This window comes from Cydia fagiglandana, chromosome 4 (genome assembly GCF_963556715.1).
Source record: "Cydia fagiglandana chromosome 4, ilCydFagi1.1, whole genome shotgun sequence".
In the NCBI taxonomy this organism is placed as follows: domain Eukaryota; kingdom Metazoa; phylum Arthropoda; class Insecta; order Lepidoptera; family Tortricidae; genus Cydia; species Cydia fagiglandana.
This window is the reverse complement of record NC_085935.1, coordinates 21,711,575-21,730,214: the sequence shown is the minus strand read 5'-3', so window position 1 is coordinate 21,730,214 and position 18,640 is coordinate 21,711,575. Positions and strand designations below refer to the sequence as shown.

The window sequence follows — 18,640 nt, the reverse complement described above, 5'->3', positions numbered from 1 at the left end:
CGGCAGCTGTGAAGTGAATTAACGAGAAAGGGAGAATAAACGAGCGGGACAGAAGAAAAGTAATGGTGGGGATGAAAAGTGAGGTTTATTTTATACGATGTCGGGATTTTAAGATATTATTCTGGAGGTGCGTACAATATCCTTTTGAAGAAATTTAAATCTCTTCAGGCATTTCAGAAAAGTACGTAATGAAATTGATAATATAAAATAATATTAATCAATCAGGCATGACTCAAAAACACATCCTAATTATTTCCCGCTAATTAGTAATATCATTTAATTAGTAACAACAAATTAAATAGTTACATATTGGGCATATTATTGCATGCAATTAGGTTTGTATCCGGTCGTAAAAATGACCGCTAATAAATGTAATAAACTACCACTAACAATAATGAAAATCTTGACTCACGGTTTCAGCTCTCTGTTTATGTTGTTTTTTTGCATCAGTTATTTAGAAAGTACACTTAATTACCTATGTTGATGACATTCGTAATTAAATAACTAAGGTTTTCTATTTAGTTGAACATAAAATAGATATATTTCAAGTCATATGTATGAAAATATAAATGAACAGAGGTTCGTTTTAGTTCGTTTAGTTTATGTCAAGTCTAGTTACATTTGTACTACAATGGCTGTCGTTTGTGGTCGCCCTAAATATATTTGATATGAGTAAAGAAGACACAGAGCGGTTAAGAAACTGTATATAATGTGCGTGTTAAAACAGGTTTGATTTATTTACCGCCTAGTTAACTACGCAATTAAAATAACACAGATGTGAACACGCTAATAAACATGAACTACTCACACTTAATTGCAAAAGCTAATAAGTTTTACACACGCCCAAAAAACTATTAAAAACAGGGAACAAAACAGATAAACATCAGCGGGACAGCGCCGTAAAGTATGATACAGCGAGCTACACCAAACTGCGCGATATAATGTAAACGTCTAAACTAACCGGTATCACGCTACGCACATGGAAACCGAAATTTTCATTAGCACGCCATCCATCGCGCGCTCAAGCTGACCCCTGCTAACGCCACCGCGAACCCGGCCACCGTTCTAAAACGCTTTGACAGTTTGAGCCATGTCGTTATAATTTACGAGGTGCGAGCCGCTCCCCGGCGGAATTTATTCATGGCGGTAATAAAATCTGTCCTGTGACGGCGCAGAGCAGGTTAATTCCTTTTTGAAATTCTGCAGCGCTGAAAGTGTTATTTTTCTAGTAAAAAACCTCCTTATCTAACCTTGGCGAATTGATTTTGTACATTTAACGCTACTTAATAAGGTAGGTGAGGGTTGGATGATTGTCTTCTTTTATTTGGAAAGAAATTGGGCTAAGTGTTTGCGAAGAGTTTTACACGAGTGCCTTTATTGCTTTTGGGAAACTTTGTGAAAACGTTATTGCCCGAAAAACGCCGAGTATAAAGGAAATATGGGAGTATTTAACTGATGTGGAAAATACTGTTCAAGTTTATTGTGATGATATATAGAATTCAGAGATGATTATTATAGAAATCTAGGGCGATCTATTAATACTAATGTAAGATCAAAACGGATAAGTGTGGCTGTGGGGTAAACGTGGCCTTCACATTTGGGCTGTTTACCTACACTTTGATTAGTGTTGTAATTTAGTTATGTGTAGTTTGTAAATTTTTATACAGTGTTTATTGATATAATTAAATTATTTTGCCAGGATTTGAACCCATACACAACATGAATATTAGTAAAACATAATTATACTAATTAGGTCAGTATCTTTTGTAAGTAAGCAATACAAAAGGTATTCACGGTCCATATCCCGGTTGATACAAGTCTTAGTGAAACTAACCGTGAATCATACTGTTATCTTTTTTAAGTGTCTTTGTGACTTGTAATTTTTCAGTCTAAATTTCTTTGATTACCTACTTACTATTTCTTTAATGCTCAATATCTACAACTCACCTCTAAAAAAATATTTAAAGCTAATTCCAATTATTCCTTTCATCTTGAACTTAGACAATCAACGTACTCTAGTAATTTAAGTTTCCATTTTGTTTGCCTCTCTAATCCATCTATGGGAAGAAATGATTGAAAAAGTTAAATTGGGAAAACATAGTTTTGTGCGGGATCACGTTGTTTGTGGCATAGTTGTGGAGAATTGAACGATTCAATTATAATTCTGAACAAATGTCATGGCTAGGTTTCTAATTGTGATCGCAAAATTACATAAAAAATATGTAAACCATTGATTAAAACTTTCACGATTTGGTCTTCCTAAACGGGCCCACTGATTAACAGTCCGCCGGACAGTATCGGCCTGTCAGTTGTTCGGAACTGTCAAAATTTTGTTCTAACTGACAGGCCAATACCGTCCGGCGGACTCAGTGGGCTCCTAAATGTTGATTAACAAGAACAACTGCGGGTAGTACGCGAAACATACAGATTTCGTGGAAAGAGGCACACTACAAATAACAAAATGCGTTTAATAGCGGCCACCAACGGTCGCGTGAATATATCAAGACGTAAGGTTTGCGGCTAGAAAATACGAAAAGCTGTATTCAGGAGATCCGGTAGGTGGTTACTATCCCTAAAAACATTCCAAGTGATAGGTGGCTACATTATTTCATGTCTTGCCATGTTAAGGGTTAATGGTATATCTTGGAATATACTGTTACGAACGCAAGCAATTAACGCAATCACATACTTAATTATTTCCGAATTCAATACTTCCAATGACACCTGACATCATTTCCATAATCGTTTTGTTATTTTATTTGACAGGCAATCTTGTACATTCTAGACCTGCGGTTCTCAAGCCTAAAAGAAAATAACCTCAAACGGTACTTAATTCGCAACAATACCAACAGCAGCACTCTTCACTGACCATCGATGGACCTTATGTATTTAACAATAAGGTGTACGAATGATCAATGAACAATTTGGACTAGTAAAGGGAGTCTGGCCTCGCCGCCATTTTTAGAGTGCATTAAGCGGGTTCATTAAGAGCTAGAGATAGGGTTATCAGTTAAATAGAAGTCATTTCGTTACGAGTAGAGTCTGTGCGGAAAGAGAAGAGTCGTGGAATGTATGGGGCTCAATACATTCCACGACTCTTCTCTTTCCGCACAGACTCTAGCTGTTTATTTTGGTATTTTTTTTTAGATACAGTATTTTTTTAAAGAACAAAACTTTGGTGTTATTTATATAGATGCAAAAGATTTATCTAACTAAGCTTCATCCTATGTATGTAGGTACGTTTCTCAAATAATACCCCCATTCCATTCAGCATTTTAGCCTAATCAAATTGATTGCCTTATGGAAAGCGATTACCGTAGTCTATGGACACAATTTTTTAGCAAATAATGTTTTTGAAAACCTTCAAACAATAATCACTTCCAAAAACCTACTAAATATTTGTACAAAAAAAATATTTTCCTTTTAGTAAAGCTAATCGTTTAAAAACAATATAAATATGTTAGCCACGACGTTAAGAACATCTTCAAGTCAGTAAATCAATTCCGAATAAATCATGTTCGGTGGCAGCCCTAACACGAGTTTTCGAGCGGAACTATTATTGGGTTTTATTTATGGACTTTCTCTATATTACCTGTGGCTACTGTATTGATGTTTGGGATAGTATTTACTATGGAGCGATTGGAGACCCATTGCTTTTACATTACAACCGAATGAGTAACACCACATTAATTTTTTTTTTTTTATAATTTGTGATTTTGTAGCTGTGTAAAGTGGATCGATTAAAGTTTGTTTTAGTAACTTTAATATATCTAAATATTAAAATATTTTAATCTAAAAGACCTCCGCGGGCTGTACCGGGTGCAAAGGTGGCCATGATACTTGCCGCGTTACCACGTTGGATAGCGATGCCCAGCCTTTGCACCAGGTACGAACCCGCGCGAGCATCAGAGGTCCTCTCCCTGATTCTACCTCCCACCTCCCTTATAAAAGCTATGGCGTCAGACCCCCAACAACCTGTTACCTCGAAGGCGAGTGGCACAAAATAATAATTATATTAAATATTATAGGACAATTTTACACAGATCGACCTAGTCCCACAGTGATGAACACACAAATAAATGCGCTTACCAGGATTCGAACCCGGGACCTCCTGCTTCGTAGGCAGGGTCACTACCGCCTAGTCTAGGAGGCCGTACATTAACCGAACCGCATATTTGATGGATTTAGGATGGCGTTCTACCCTGGAAGAGAAACAATATTTTTGTCTTAGACGGTACCGAGCAGTTATACTTTGATACTTTGATTTAAATAATTGTTTTTATTTTAAAATAACTATTAGCGATAACACTCATCGTTGCAAATAATAATTCTTCAACTATACATGTTACGTTTATCTTGTCCACAGTGATGCGCCGGGGCAGACCGAGGCCGTGACGTCACGCCGCCATGCCGCCGCTCGCGCTGTTGCTGCTGCTCCTAGTGCACGGGGACACCAAGACCGTGCAGCAGGACAAGCTCGGTGAGTGATTACACACTTTATTGTTCACAATTTAAGGTATATTTTAGCTTATCAGTGGCTAACGGCCGGGCCACGACATTGGGCGACTGGCTTATGGCTAAGGCGAAAACCATAGGTGGGAAAGAAAAGTCCGATCGCTGTGTTTCGCTCCAACCTATGGTTGTCGCCTTAGCCGAAGTCAGTCGCGCAATGCGCGGACCTAGGCCGTGACGTCATGCCGCCATGACACTACTCGCGCTGCTGAGCGCTGTGGTGAGTGATACTATCATCATAAATCCGTCCACTGTACAGTCAGCCATACTATTCGCTTAGCAGCTTTCCGCGCAAACTTCTATGCAGTAGGAAGGGTCATTTTTCTCTGCAGCTGACTGTACGCACTCGTCAAGAGACCCCCAGATCAGCCAATAAACGGAAAATAAATCAAGCCTCATTGCTAATTCATAGTCCTAAAAATTCTACGTAAGAAAAAAATACAAAAAGATGTTCAGGAATGGTCATTATTGCGTTACACAGATTGCGCCTTATAAAAGGTTAATAGAACAAAAAACTTGCACAAAAGAATTAGTGATTCACCTAATTTATGTACTTGCCTTTATATACTGTTCCAAGAACCTAAAACCTTTATATAACGCACCTTCTAAGTAAAATCGAACGTGTTGCATAAACCCTTCAATCGCTACTCCATTACAGCAATGCCCTGCAATTTCCCCGCATAGATTTAACGAATAATTGTCACCGTCGATAGCGTAATGTAAGAGCGCGCCAGCGGGTCGTTTGGTCGCTGTTTAATTATCGAACGGGCGTACGTGGACGTGGGTGTGAGGTGAAATGTTGCAGTGAAAATTGGTAGTGAATATTAGGAGGATAATTGTTAAAATTGTAGGATACAAATACAGTCTAGCCTTACACTGATTTAAACTTTCACGATTATTAAACATTATCAAACTGCACAACGGGACTTAATCGCGTATTTAAGAAGATATTGATGTCAACTTGAGCCAGTCTTCTCCGAGACCACGGGGACAACGCCGTCCTCGAAACGTCGGAGGTAAAACTTAAATACGCGATTAAGTCCCGTTGTGCAGTTTGATACAGTCTAGCCTTTATTGGACTAGAATATAAGAAATTAAGCCTCATTGCCACTGTCTTAAAAACTAAAAGGAACAAATATTAAAAGATGGCACATATATGGTGGTATTTTTATTAAGATAAAGGTAAAGATGAGGACGAAATCATATAGCAAATCATGTGTACGGAATTTTTCATGATCGATGATCAAGGATTAGGTCAGAGAAAACCGCAGCACTCCTCGTCGGAAACCGATTTAAAGAGTAAAATTGCAACTTAATCGGTAATTGTTCTGGTGCGACTTTGTAAAGGTGGCCACTGACGAGCCTTGCAACAGTCCAAATAGCGTGGCTACAATCCAAAATCGGTCCGTTAATGTCAAAAATGTACAATGTTTAATATTAGGATGCCGTCCATTTGGATAAATCCATTGTAACGGCATCCATTTGGAAGGCTCGTCAGTGGCCTGCTTAACAACAATTATGTTGACTGATTTATGTACAAGGAAGAGGTGAAATAGTATTGTAAAAGTCAGTAGATCGGGGTTTTTTGAACTTTTTACATATTCTCGTTTTACGCTGGCTATTAGTTACTCACTTGAGCTTGATATTGTTCAACTCTATTACCTAGGTAATAACGATGACGCTTGGTAGGTAGCTAGAGAGTTTTTTACCTAAAGCGAGTGATTTGATAAGAATCGTAGGCCATTTTATGAATACAAACCGGCGTCACCATATTAAAAGTATACACGGTGTAACATGAGGAAACCGAATAATTTTAACCACGCATTTCTGAGGTCAATAGAAGGAAGGAATGTAATATGAGTTTAGGTCAATATCGCCAAAAAAAAATTTTGTTTGGTTTTTTTCAATTTGTTGAATGTATTTGTACATAAAAATAAATGTTAGGTATTGGTAAACTTGTCACTTAAAATAGATTTTTACATTTTTGCTTTCGTAAAACCTACTTTTTGCAAAGTGTTACTTGTCACTTTTTGACATCTATCAATAAGGATTTTTAGACTACGTCCAGCAAAATCACCATCCAAAAGGCCTTTTACACTATGTAACAATAAAAACTTGTTTTATTTAAATTAATACTATCTCTGAAACTGGGCGGATTCCAAAAAAGTTTATAGGACATTTTTGTCTCTAAATATGATCAGGAGTACGCTGTTAAAATTATTCGGTTTCCTCATGTTACACCGTGTATATGCTCTTGTAATAACCTAAAAGTAAGTTGATGTTAAGGTCAGACTAGCAAAATCAGGGTAAGACTCCGTTATCTCATGCTGCCCATCGTCGTAGGAACACAAATAGCGGAGACAACTATTCGGTAAACTCAATGATCTGGAACCTTATTTAGTATATCCGAGGCCAATGGGGTGGAATGCCTTTTCTTAGTGGATATTTTCTACCATAACCTGTACATTGTGTTTTATGATTTAACCGTTATCAATTGACCACGTTTTTGGCAGTTAAACTTTCATAATATAACTGATGTTACGGTAAAAATCGTTGAATAAAAATTCGTTTAATCTTGTAATAACTAGTTTTTCGAAATGAGTGGGTCGCAACACTTAGGGCCAGTTGCACCAACCACATTTGACAGACTGATCAACGTCAGCCAGCGCGCCCCGGCGCTTTACTATGAAACTTTCCATACATAACTCTTTAACGATACGAACAGTTTGGTGCAACCGACCCTTAGTCTGGTTAACGTAACAAACTATCTACAAAAACAGTCCAACGAGCGTATTTACTCGTTAACTACTATTGGTTGATTAATAATCAACCAATCAAATAACCAAATTACCTATAATGAATGATTATAAATTCATTATATAATCCGTTTCAATTGTTTTATTTCATAAACAGAGGCCGGTTTGATGGGGAAAATACACCAGTACCAGTTATTAAATATCGACTCGAGTATTATCTTATTGAGTGATACATAATTATACTTATGTCATGTATCTAGTAGTTTAAGCGATCGAGTTCTATAGTGGCCTAGGAATCAAACTTGGTTAACTGTACCTAATCTCTGTCACTAAAAACCAATGTAAAAAACACATTTCTGAATTCTTCAAATACGTTTTAACTAGGAGTCACTACCGCAGTTTAAAAATGTTGGTTTAGAAGGATTTATTTTTATTAGAAATACCTCCTCCATATTTTATATTTCGATTTTATTCTTACCTTCAGGCAACCATTTTATTAACCTCAATTTCAGATTCCGTTCAAAAAGTTAATAAACCAACACAGATCAGCAAATCGCGGAACGTAACTTAGCTGATATTGCTTCCTGAACGAACAGACAGCGGAACGAAGAAAAATATCGCCCCCGCAATAAGTAAGATTGATAGCTGCCACGGACCGAATAAACAAGGAATGTACGTTGCTACCTTAGCCATAGACAAAAGCATACTACGACGTGTAATGTAACAAAACATCTGTAAAATTCAAATCAATTAAAAAATTATGCGACCGGGCCACCGGTTCACCACGGTGACAGGTTCGACAATTTTGTCGACATTACTGTTACTGACGTCACAGGCCTTCATAGTAGTAACCGCCAGTGTTGGCCGAAACGTTAATGCAATTGAAAATGTTGGCCATTAACCATTATAAATTGAATCGTAAACTGTAATCGTCCGTTACCGCTAACCATTGGACGGGTGGTGTGCTTGTGTACGTGCATTCGTTATGGGCATTCTAGTCTGAAATGAATATTTTGCTCCAATACGTGGAGCTTCAACAGAAGCTAGACGCGTTAGCTGACCGCCGCAAACTGCGAGCTGCAGCTCTCTGCGACCGGTTATTCGGTGCTGATGACAACGGTGGAAGGTAGACCAGATACCTACTCGTACTTTCGTTTACTTTCGTCGAGCGCAACATATCGAAATATTTTGAATAAGGTGCAAAAAATCACAAATATCTTGTAATTCAGAAGCCCTTTCTTTGGAAACATCTTACTTACTGTTGCTACAGCAGAAAGTGCTTCTACTTTAGAAGATATTTGGTGTATTACAAATATAAATATCCCGTTTTCGAAGGTTACCTCCCTATTAGGTACTTAATATGTTTTGATACTACAATAAAATTATCAAACGTCATTACTGTTTTGGAAATTCAACCTATAATATTCTAGTCATAAGCAGCTTATTCTGATGATTTGTATAGTGGTATAGAAATAAACAGTGCCAAAATAATTAAAAGGCCGACTCATCTTCCACGTATTCGTCGCGTCGAGTTTCTCAGGTAATGAGAAATACCGCGCCGGATAAATTAATTTGAGTGATGATGATGAGTTGATGAGTGGGTGTCGATTTACTGGGAGTGTTTGTGAGATAATAAATAATTAGTGGGTACAGTCAGCAGCAGAAATCGCTAAGCGGGCCAGGTGTTCAAAATGATCTTGACGCGACTTTATTGTTAAGAGAATAAGAGCGGTTCAAGGTAATTTTGAACACCGCGCCTTCTTAGCAACTTCTGCTGCTGACTGTATTGTAAGTACAAACAAATTTGTATATTTTTTTATTGTTGAATGTGTTTGTACATTAAATGCTATACAATTTTGGAAACAAATCATTATTACTTTATTAAATCTTCTTTTTTGTGTTTTTTAAGTAGTCACACTATATTACATGATTAAATTAAAAGTAAAAAACCAATGTCATATTTGTACTAAAAAAGTTATAGAAAAGGACAATTTTCGGTTTATTAAAATAATATCTTAATAATAATGAGATCGATTGAAATTTAAAAATTTCCTATGACCTTGAAGATCACTCACGCTAATTAAATAAGAGCATGCGCAATGAATTAAAATCGACATCCTTGTATGTGTGTCTGTAAATGCCGCTTTACTTGTCCTTGTTTCCGGGACATTCTACCTTTGTTATTTAAGTACTAAAAATACAGACTGCACTTCATCCATTAGCAACATCGCAGAAATAACTGCGGTTAGTTTACACAGATTGCACCTACTAGTTAGAGCACATGAGACGATTCACAGTCATAAGACATGTATTGGCGCTCAAATACTAATTGGATATCAGAGCGCGACCGCCATATTTCGGTTACGTTCACATGAAAGACCTGGAGGCCAAACCGAGATGACAATCGTATATTGACAAACGCAAAAAGAAAAGTAAGAATGTATCGGAATGACAGGTTCTACGAAAAGTCATGTGAATATTTTTGTACATTATTTAAGTTTCAATTGCCATATTATCTTTGATTGTCAACTTGGCTAGGAACCACATTGAGATACCTTGCTTGAGATAAATACTAGAGTGTTAGGGCCATAAGCGCCTAGTTGCCTAGTAAGTTAAGTAAGTAGGTTAAGTAATTAGGTATGTAGGAGGGGATCGTTACAACATGAACGGCTATTTAAAGTTTAAAAGTTTCTTTATACGAACTGAATACTTGCGCCAATAAACGTTAAAATATAGGTACTACTTATGATACCAACATGACACAACATGCAGTATCTGCTGTGTAATTGAACTGCGGATCCTGTCGATTCCGTATCATATCTATAACAAACCAACAAACGTTATTTCTGAACTTTGAATAGACCACTTATACTAACGTAAAATTACAATTATCATCAAAATGTTTTGATAAATTGACTGATAACTCAGTGTGAGAGTGCGAGTAAATTGTGCGACTTGTAGATGCCTAACTTTATAAACAAAGGAACGCTTTTACGTGGCGACTACGCAGATTTCATAAGTGCTTGATGCGAACTCTGAAGTTGGTAGTCTATGGTTTTAAAACACTGGAGTTTTCAACAAACTTTGCGAGAGTTTCGTCGTCAAACTACGTTGACATAAAGGCTCATTGTAATAGGAGTTGTGAATCACTTCCGTCCTTTTAAAAACTAGGTTTCTACTTAGAGCATAGCTGAAGTAGTAACTTCAACATTGCTGATTATTACGGTATATAATAAATAGAGGGCGGAGTACCGGTGGCAAATTTCACACAAAAGGTATGGAGTCGTTTTTATAATTATTATTTTAGGCTTGAATAATACAATTATTCATTTACCTAATGTACTTAGTATGGTACCTACTCGTAAATTGGAAGTAAGTACTTAACACTATGCACTAAAATTCCGATATAAGAAAGTTTTCTGGTAATAGATATAGTTAGGAGTATTTTAAGCCTCCAAGGAAGTGAAACCGTGCGAAATAAACTCGAATTGGTTCTAGATAGAAACCCAGATGCTGACGAATTAAGGAATATGATTACAATGGAAAATTATAAACAAGTCCTTAAACATGCAACCATGACATCGGTAGATGTAGAGCGATCGTTTTTATAACATGGATACGCACTTAAGTGTAGATTGTGAGGAGGACCTCGAACACATAATTCCAGTCCTCAATTGTAATTGAATGGTCTTGAAAATAATATATCGTTTGGCAGGTATAACTTCTTAGTCTAGTATTTAGTACCTAATGATAATGTTTTGATAAGAAAACATATTATTATGTATTATAGATATTAACAACATATTACATTATATTTGTATGCTCGTAAGATAATTTCTATAAGTTCCTAAAAATTATTATGCAAAATTAATCATTTATTCGTTATTTATTTAATCATAAGAATAGGCGACTCCATACATTTAGTGTGAAATTTGCCACCGGTACTCCGCCCTCTAATAATAAACTTATCTCCTAGGTATTTATGTAAGTAATAATTATTTTTGATTCCCATTTCATACCTGCCTTAGGCGGGGTACCTACTCGCTTTAGGCTGATGTCCCCTAAGAAGTGACTCTCTATACAGTAACTGAACGAAAAGGAATTACTCAAACCAAAAAAAAAAATTGGATGTTTCATACATTTTGCTGGTCTGATGTTGAAATTTCCTATGGTAGTCAATTTTTTTTTCGCGATTTCGGGGTTGGTCCTATAGTAAAAGTTGCTTAGTATGACCTAAATATTAACGGGTTTGTATAATTGCTTTTCGTTCAGTTACATACTGTATATTCGTTTCATTATGTTGATTTGAAAAACATACCTAACAAACCCATGCCTTTCAGTGGTCTTTAACACAAAACAACAAACGATCGCTAGAGTCAGCCAACGAAGCACAAAAGTGGAGGGGGTATTAGTGCGTCGTTACCTTTTACGCAAATTGAGGCGGTCAGCAGAGGTCAGCATTGCGGGCAAAAACGCAGGTACGCCCGAAGCTTGGGTAAATAAGTTTTCGAAATGTTTGGACGTCAGGTTGAAGGGTTTGTAAGTGTTAACACGACATGGTAGCTGCATGGTTTTATAGTCACTACAGGGTTCTTGCTAAATTGGGAATTCTATAGCGTAAGTATTGAAAAACCAATCTAGCGAGGAACCTTTTAACGTGGAACGTCACAAATGTTCTTGGTAAAATGAAATGAAATGAGTGACGGATTGAATGTCTTAACCTCGTGCCGCCCAATGTAAATTAGGATGTACGTTCCGATTCGATGGAATGTCGACCTTAATTATAAAAAAAAATAGATAGCATTTCATTCGTCTCGTAAACATTTCGAACAAATGGAATTCAACCTAATTGAGAATACAACAAGATTCTAAATTCCTTGGCTATAATTATATATGGTGGTCGGCACGAGGATAACCCATGCAAGGGTTGAAACTCACCCCCCACCGGGCGGGTAAAATTCCGCAAGCTTTTGTGTAAAAGTTCGCAATTATAGGGTAATTGTTCACATCGAGAAAATTTTCAATAAAGTATTTTTGAAATTGTCTGATCAATAGCCAGGTACTGGTTATAGTGCGTAGTTTTGTAACAGAGCCCGGCGGCTAATCCTATTTTCTATTGTTAAGTAAAACCGCACGTGCTACTTACCTGCAAAAAAGGGTCATACTCATTCTATTTGGCACCTGAGCGCGGGCTAGTCCAACGCTCAAAAAACCAGTGTAGGTGCGCTCTCCGATAACGCGCCTTTGTTACGCATGTCGATGACACATTTAAGACTGGTTCTGTAGTGTTCGACTCGCCGGCACTCAGTAACCGAATTACGCAGGTTTTTATGCAGGTGGTTGTGGCACGTGGCACGAGCGGTTTTACTTAACAATAGACAATAGGATTAGCTCGGGCTCAGTTACAAAACTACGCACTATAATTTAAGAATTAAATTAAAAGCACTTTATTTAACATATATTTAATAGTACTTCATTATTGTAATGCTGCGTGTGTTAACTGTTTTCACACTGCGTGTGCAGCTCAGATAACTTACTTACTCCTCTGGCGCCGCGACCCAAAGTGTGTCTTGGCCTCCAACACGACTGCTCGCCACTGATCCCGGTCCTGTGCCGTGTCTCGCCAGTTCTCAACCCGGAGCTCGCGCAGATCAGCGTCCACCACATCCGACCATCGATACCTAGGTCGACCAACCGGGCGGCGTCCTATCGGTTTTCCCTCAAACGCTCTCTTCACCGCCCGATCACCTTCCATTCGCTGAAGATGGCCGACATGGATGGATGGCAGCTCAGATAAAGATAAAGATAAAAAATAGTTTATTCAAGTAGGCATACTCGTATTACAATGCGCTTATGAACGTCAAATGCTCGCTCATAATGCATATTACAATGCGCTTATGAACGTCAAATGCTCGCTCATAATATGAACGCTCACGTGGTTCCAGTCGACACAAATCCTGCTAATACACACTTCGCTCTCATCACCGGTGAACGGTACACGGCGATATCTTACCCACAGCGTACTCTTACCCCGAATGGCTCTATACGTGTTAAATAATTACGTGCAGTGCCAACCCTTGCATTGTCATTAAAATTTCACCACTGACAACGGGGTCTGGTCATAACAGCGGCTGTCATGCAGCAGCGAACAGTACTAAAATATATGTATAATCAAGGAAATTGACAGATAGGTACAGCGCCCGCTTCAAGGCCGCAGAAGTACAGTCAGCTGCAATAATATGTTACTCTTCGAAGGCCGCAAAAATATGTGACACGCTCTTATGGCTCTACAAATAAGATCGTGTCAGATATTTTTGCGGCCTTCGTTGTGGAACATATTATTGCAGGTGACTGTACCTAATATCGCAACAGTAATGCAACTGCAGTTGCCATCCGAACGTCACCTAAGTCACCTTAGAGAAGTCACCTGCTTAGATTATTATTCCACTAAGCGTTACTGTTGAAATATTACCTGAAAAAGAAAAAAAAGTAACATTAACTGACCGAAACGTTAGTGAAGGTCTCCATTTTGAGTCTGGCAAACTGCATAATGCTTTCATAAGGCCGGATGTTCTCCTCTACAGGTCACAATTATGAAGCGATTCTTGTGAAATATTGTGGACAGTTAGTTAAATTTTTTGAAAAATATACAAATTGGTGGAAATAGGCGTAAAGTAATTAAGTGCCATTAGGATCTATGGCACTTAAGACCCTTGTGAGAACGCTGTGATAATATAACACTAACATTTTATTATCTGATCACGAGATCTATAGCGCCACTAGTTAAACTAAGAGAGAGAGACAAACGGCCAAAGCGGTTGCCAAAACCCAATTGATTTTTTTTTCAATCAACGTTATATTGAAATTATATTTGGGTACAAACACTTAATTTCATCCGACAAACTCCAAACATGTTAACCAAAACCTTTACACAATATCCACACTGTCAAGGGCCCTTAACCGCGTTAATGCAAGTTCGCAACTTCGGCCAGAACCGCTCGTCATGCTCCTCCACTTACAAAATGAGTTACATGACATAATGACGTCACATAATATTATACCGCGTGATAAATGATGGGGCTCTCAGCGTATTCTGGTTCGATGTAGTAACTCAATCGGCCATGACAATTTTGTTCGATAAAAGCGATGAGCTATAGATATATCATATAATATATGCATTTTAAGGAGTGTATTCGTAAGGAGTTTTATGGACGTGATATGAATTGGTTTACATTTTTAACGTAGGGGGTGATAAGTGTGAGATGAGTTTTATGCCAAATGTGGTTAGCAAAAACAGTTTTTTTCCTTAGGTTGGTGCAATTATTAAAAATGAGTATAGTTTTCCTGGTTCTTACTGATATACAAATTGGTTTGACCAACTTTAGTAACGCAGGCGGCATTATTGCTGTCAAATTTAATAAAAAGAAATAAAAAAATACGTCTTTTAAAGGAGGTAAGGTAGGTCATGATATTTTACCTAGCTGCTGTGCTCAGTAATGCTACATAAACAGGATAAACATGATGAGTATGTATTAACAAGAAAATTTCGCTTAGCGAAAATACAAATGGGCTTTAGGTTAAACATGGCGTAGCTAAATAATATACGGTACAATTTCAATAGTTTAAATAGCCAGCGCTATGCAAGTAACAACATCCATTAACGTTAGCCGCACATTCATAACAAGACTATTTTGCCAACGGTTCCATTCCAACTTTTAACTCACTTATTTGGCCCAACTCCCTTGGTTACCCCGCTTGAAAACTACACGGATGCGAGCAAAACATTTCATCGCAAAATATGAAACATTTTGATATTTTCTGCACAACCATTAATAATAGAAATCCGAGACATCGATCGATATCAATGCATTTTTGATTTCAAGTTCAATTCGTAACTAAACGAAGCAGAATTTAATAGAAACACATAAAAAAATCTTGTTATATCGCAATAAAACATTGAAATCATATTCACAAAGCCCTCGGTATAATGAAAATGTTTTCTTACCGTCACAGATTTATGAATACAGTTAAATACGTTCGTGTCGAGCGAAAATAACAGCGACATTATCGAATGAACTCTTTTTATTCGCAACACGATTCAATATTCCGTCTAGGAATCGCTATCGGTTTAAAAACGAACGCTAAAACGGATCGCATAAATTTGCATGACAAACGCGGCAGCGGGGGACATTACTTTTTTAAGAAAAATATGACGACCTTCCCTCGACGGAGTTTCCAGGTCTATTTCCATAAATAATAAATAACGATCGAGGACGAAGCAAAAAGCATTCTCGATATTTATTTTGTGCGCGAATTTGATCTACTTATCGGCTGAATCGGAGGTCGTCAGCTGAGGGGTCGCGTATTGTTCGATTAGTTCTTGTCAGCTTATAACGGGTGCTTCTTATGATTGATCGTTGATGAATTAAATGATCATTGATACAGTTAATCTTTCTTAATGTAAATACATTCATCATCATTTCATCATTTCAGCCGCTATACGTCCCACTGCTGAGCACAGGCCTCCTCTCATGCGCGAGAGGGCTTGGGCTATAGTCCCCACGCTAGCCCAATGCGGATTGGGGACTTCACATACACCTTTGAATTTCTTCGCAGATGTATTGCAGGTTTCCTCACGATGTTTTCCTTCACCGAAAAGCTAGTGGTAAATATCAAATGATATTTCGTACATAAGTTCCGAAAAACTCATTGGTACGAGCCAGGATTTGAACCCACGACCTCCGGATTGAAAGTCAGACGTCATAATTATCCACTCGGCCACCACTGCTTCGTAAATACATGAATAATAAGTAAATCTAATGCTTAGGCTAATGATTACAACAGGGAGATCTTAAGACCAGAGAGACATGGCCAGTAATTTATTGATATTATGTTTGTATGGCGTTGGCACCTATAATGCCGTCAAACTTAAAGGATACCACCAAACTATTTGTATCATTTTATATATTAATAAGTTGATCAATAGTGTAATAGTACTGCGGAACTTATATGATTAAGTTAGGTCACTGTAACATATTTTATAGACCGACCATCTTCTAGCTTAAAAATATAAGGACCGGCAACAACTGATGCGTTGTCTGTAAACCTTGTTAATATCAAATACTATACACAAAACATTAAGCTAGAATTTCTGCGAGTTTTCAGTCATACAAATACACAGAATATTCAACGCTGATTTGCCGTTATTTTTATTGCAACATAATAATGTAATTAATTTTGCTTGTTTCTACAAATAACAATCTGTTTTCTATCTCTAATTTTATTGTTGTTAAAGTTCCGCGAACGGGTAATTTGATAAGTTATTGCTAAAGTCAGTATTTATTTGCCTCTGGGTTTATTACTGGACGGTTAGCACGGGAAAAGGATGTCTGAACGGATCTATGACTGTTCTCATTTTAGTTAGCAATTGACAGAATGTCCGGCATAGTATCTTGGGGTTCAAATTCCTAATTATTTACCTCAAATAAAACTTAAATCATAAAAAAAAAAAATTATAAAAAAAACAATATTAATTGAAACAATATTTGGTTTTGTTTTGTTTTATTTTAAAACAAATCAAATTCTATTCTATTTTTAACCGACTTCAAAAAAAGGAAGAGGTTATCAATTCGATCGTGTTTTTTGGCTTTGGATTTTTTTTGTTTGAAATTATATAGTTCCATGTTAGTCCCGTTTTTATTGAAACCCAGCTCTGACGATGGGATCCATGACAAACTTAGGAGACTCGTCGAATCTTATAGGCATACATTATAGCATTTTTGTGTCTTCATCAATAAAGCGAGTATTTACGTTCAGAAAAAGTGACATTTAATGAAATGGAACTGCTGATGATGATCAAAACGGAACTTCTTATCGATGCATAGTTCACTTTGGCAATTTGTCCTCTTGGTGAAGTTTATTACTAAGCGAGTAAGTTTTATAATGAACATAACTCCTCAAATCTTATAAGCATATACAGTGAGTCAGTGATTTTTGTATTATGATCAAAAAACTAAACATTTACAATTAAAAAGTGCCGTTTGATAAAGTGGAACTGCTGTTGGAGACTTGAAGTCGTTTTTCCTTTTTTTTAAACATTAATTATCTAATACCATTAATTCAAGACTTGATTTACAAATTTTCTTGTATAGCGAGGCGCTAGAGCGGCTTAGGCGTTAATAAGTTTATAGTCTCTCGCGGCGCCATATTTCTGTATTAAAAAAAATGAAAGTGTTTCTCTCCTTTACGTAATTCTTTGTAGGTAGAAATCAAAACCCATCCTTTAACCTCTCCGGTATTGGTACAAATCAGTCACGCGATGAAAGCCCCGAGCTTTATTGCAAGCACTTTATGCCGGAGCTCTGCTTGATCGATCCTCGGCACCACACCCATACTTCTTTATTTTTTACAAACTTCATGTTTATGCGGAATAAAACGGAGTTTTGATGGAAACTATTAATATTCCCTGAAATTGAAAAGCTTTTGTGTGGCTCTTCTCCTCCTATTGTTTTATAGTCTGAATATAGAAGAATAGAATAGTAATATTTTTATTTGTGAGCACAAACACAAAAAAGAAATTTATACAAGCAAAGAAACATAAAAAGGAGAAAGTGCCACGAAATGGTCTCACCTCAGCATGTTGCTGGCAACTTCCAGCGCTGATCTTCCGATAAGACCATCGTGAGAATATCGTGTGATTTTTGACATGACATGACACGTGCCCTTGATTACAACGTGTAAAAATGTGTTATAATAAAAACGACGTTATTCCCCTTGTCTCATATTCCTGTAAGCCTGTTGAGTCCCATTGCATTGCTGAGCGCCCTGTCTTTCTTCCACGCGTGTCATTCTATGGCAATAGTAAGCCAATCTTTCCAAAAGACGTCAAGACCGTGCCGCCATCTCCTAACCTTCGAGGTCTGCCGTGACGCCGTACTATGTTTGGTGTCCTTAGTAGTTTTCTTGGCCCACAAGTCTTTTGGCATACGGCATATGTATCCGGCCCTTTCCTTCCGTACCTTTATTACTTTAAGAAATTATTTTTGTACAGGGCATTGATAAACACGCCTAACCCTACACCAAAGTAGCCTTCGTTCGAAGTAAACTCGAAACAAACGCAGTTATTTGGAGTCCCCATGAAAAACAGTACACGGTTCTAATAGAAAAAGTCCAAAAATCATTCATAAGGTTCCTCTATAAGAAGTTATATGGCTTTTATCCCCTTCTTTATCCCACCCTATTCGTTTTAGGTATGGTAGATTATATATCCTTAGAGTCACGTAGAAATATGTACCTAATAAAATTTTTTTTTCAATTAATTCGGGGATAAGTAACAAACCCACCATTATTACTACAAATAAGCCTGCGGGTTC

The 18,640-nt window shown here is 37.3% G+C and overlaps 1 protein-coding gene across 1 annotated transcript in view; it reads left to right on the top strand.

The window, feature by feature from the left end:
• Window positions 1-18,640, top strand: part of LOC134664041 (nephrin) — a 586,846-nt gene that overhangs the window by 70,633 nt on the left and 497,573 nt on the right. Inside the window, exon 2 of the mRNA XM_063520605.1 lies at window positions 4,367-4,480. Within this exon, the coding sequence (XP_063376675.1) occupies window positions 4,408-4,480 (73 nt within the window). The 5' untranslated portion in view covers window positions 4,367-4,407. The remainder of the gene's footprint in view (window positions 1-4,366; window positions 4,481-18,640) is intronic.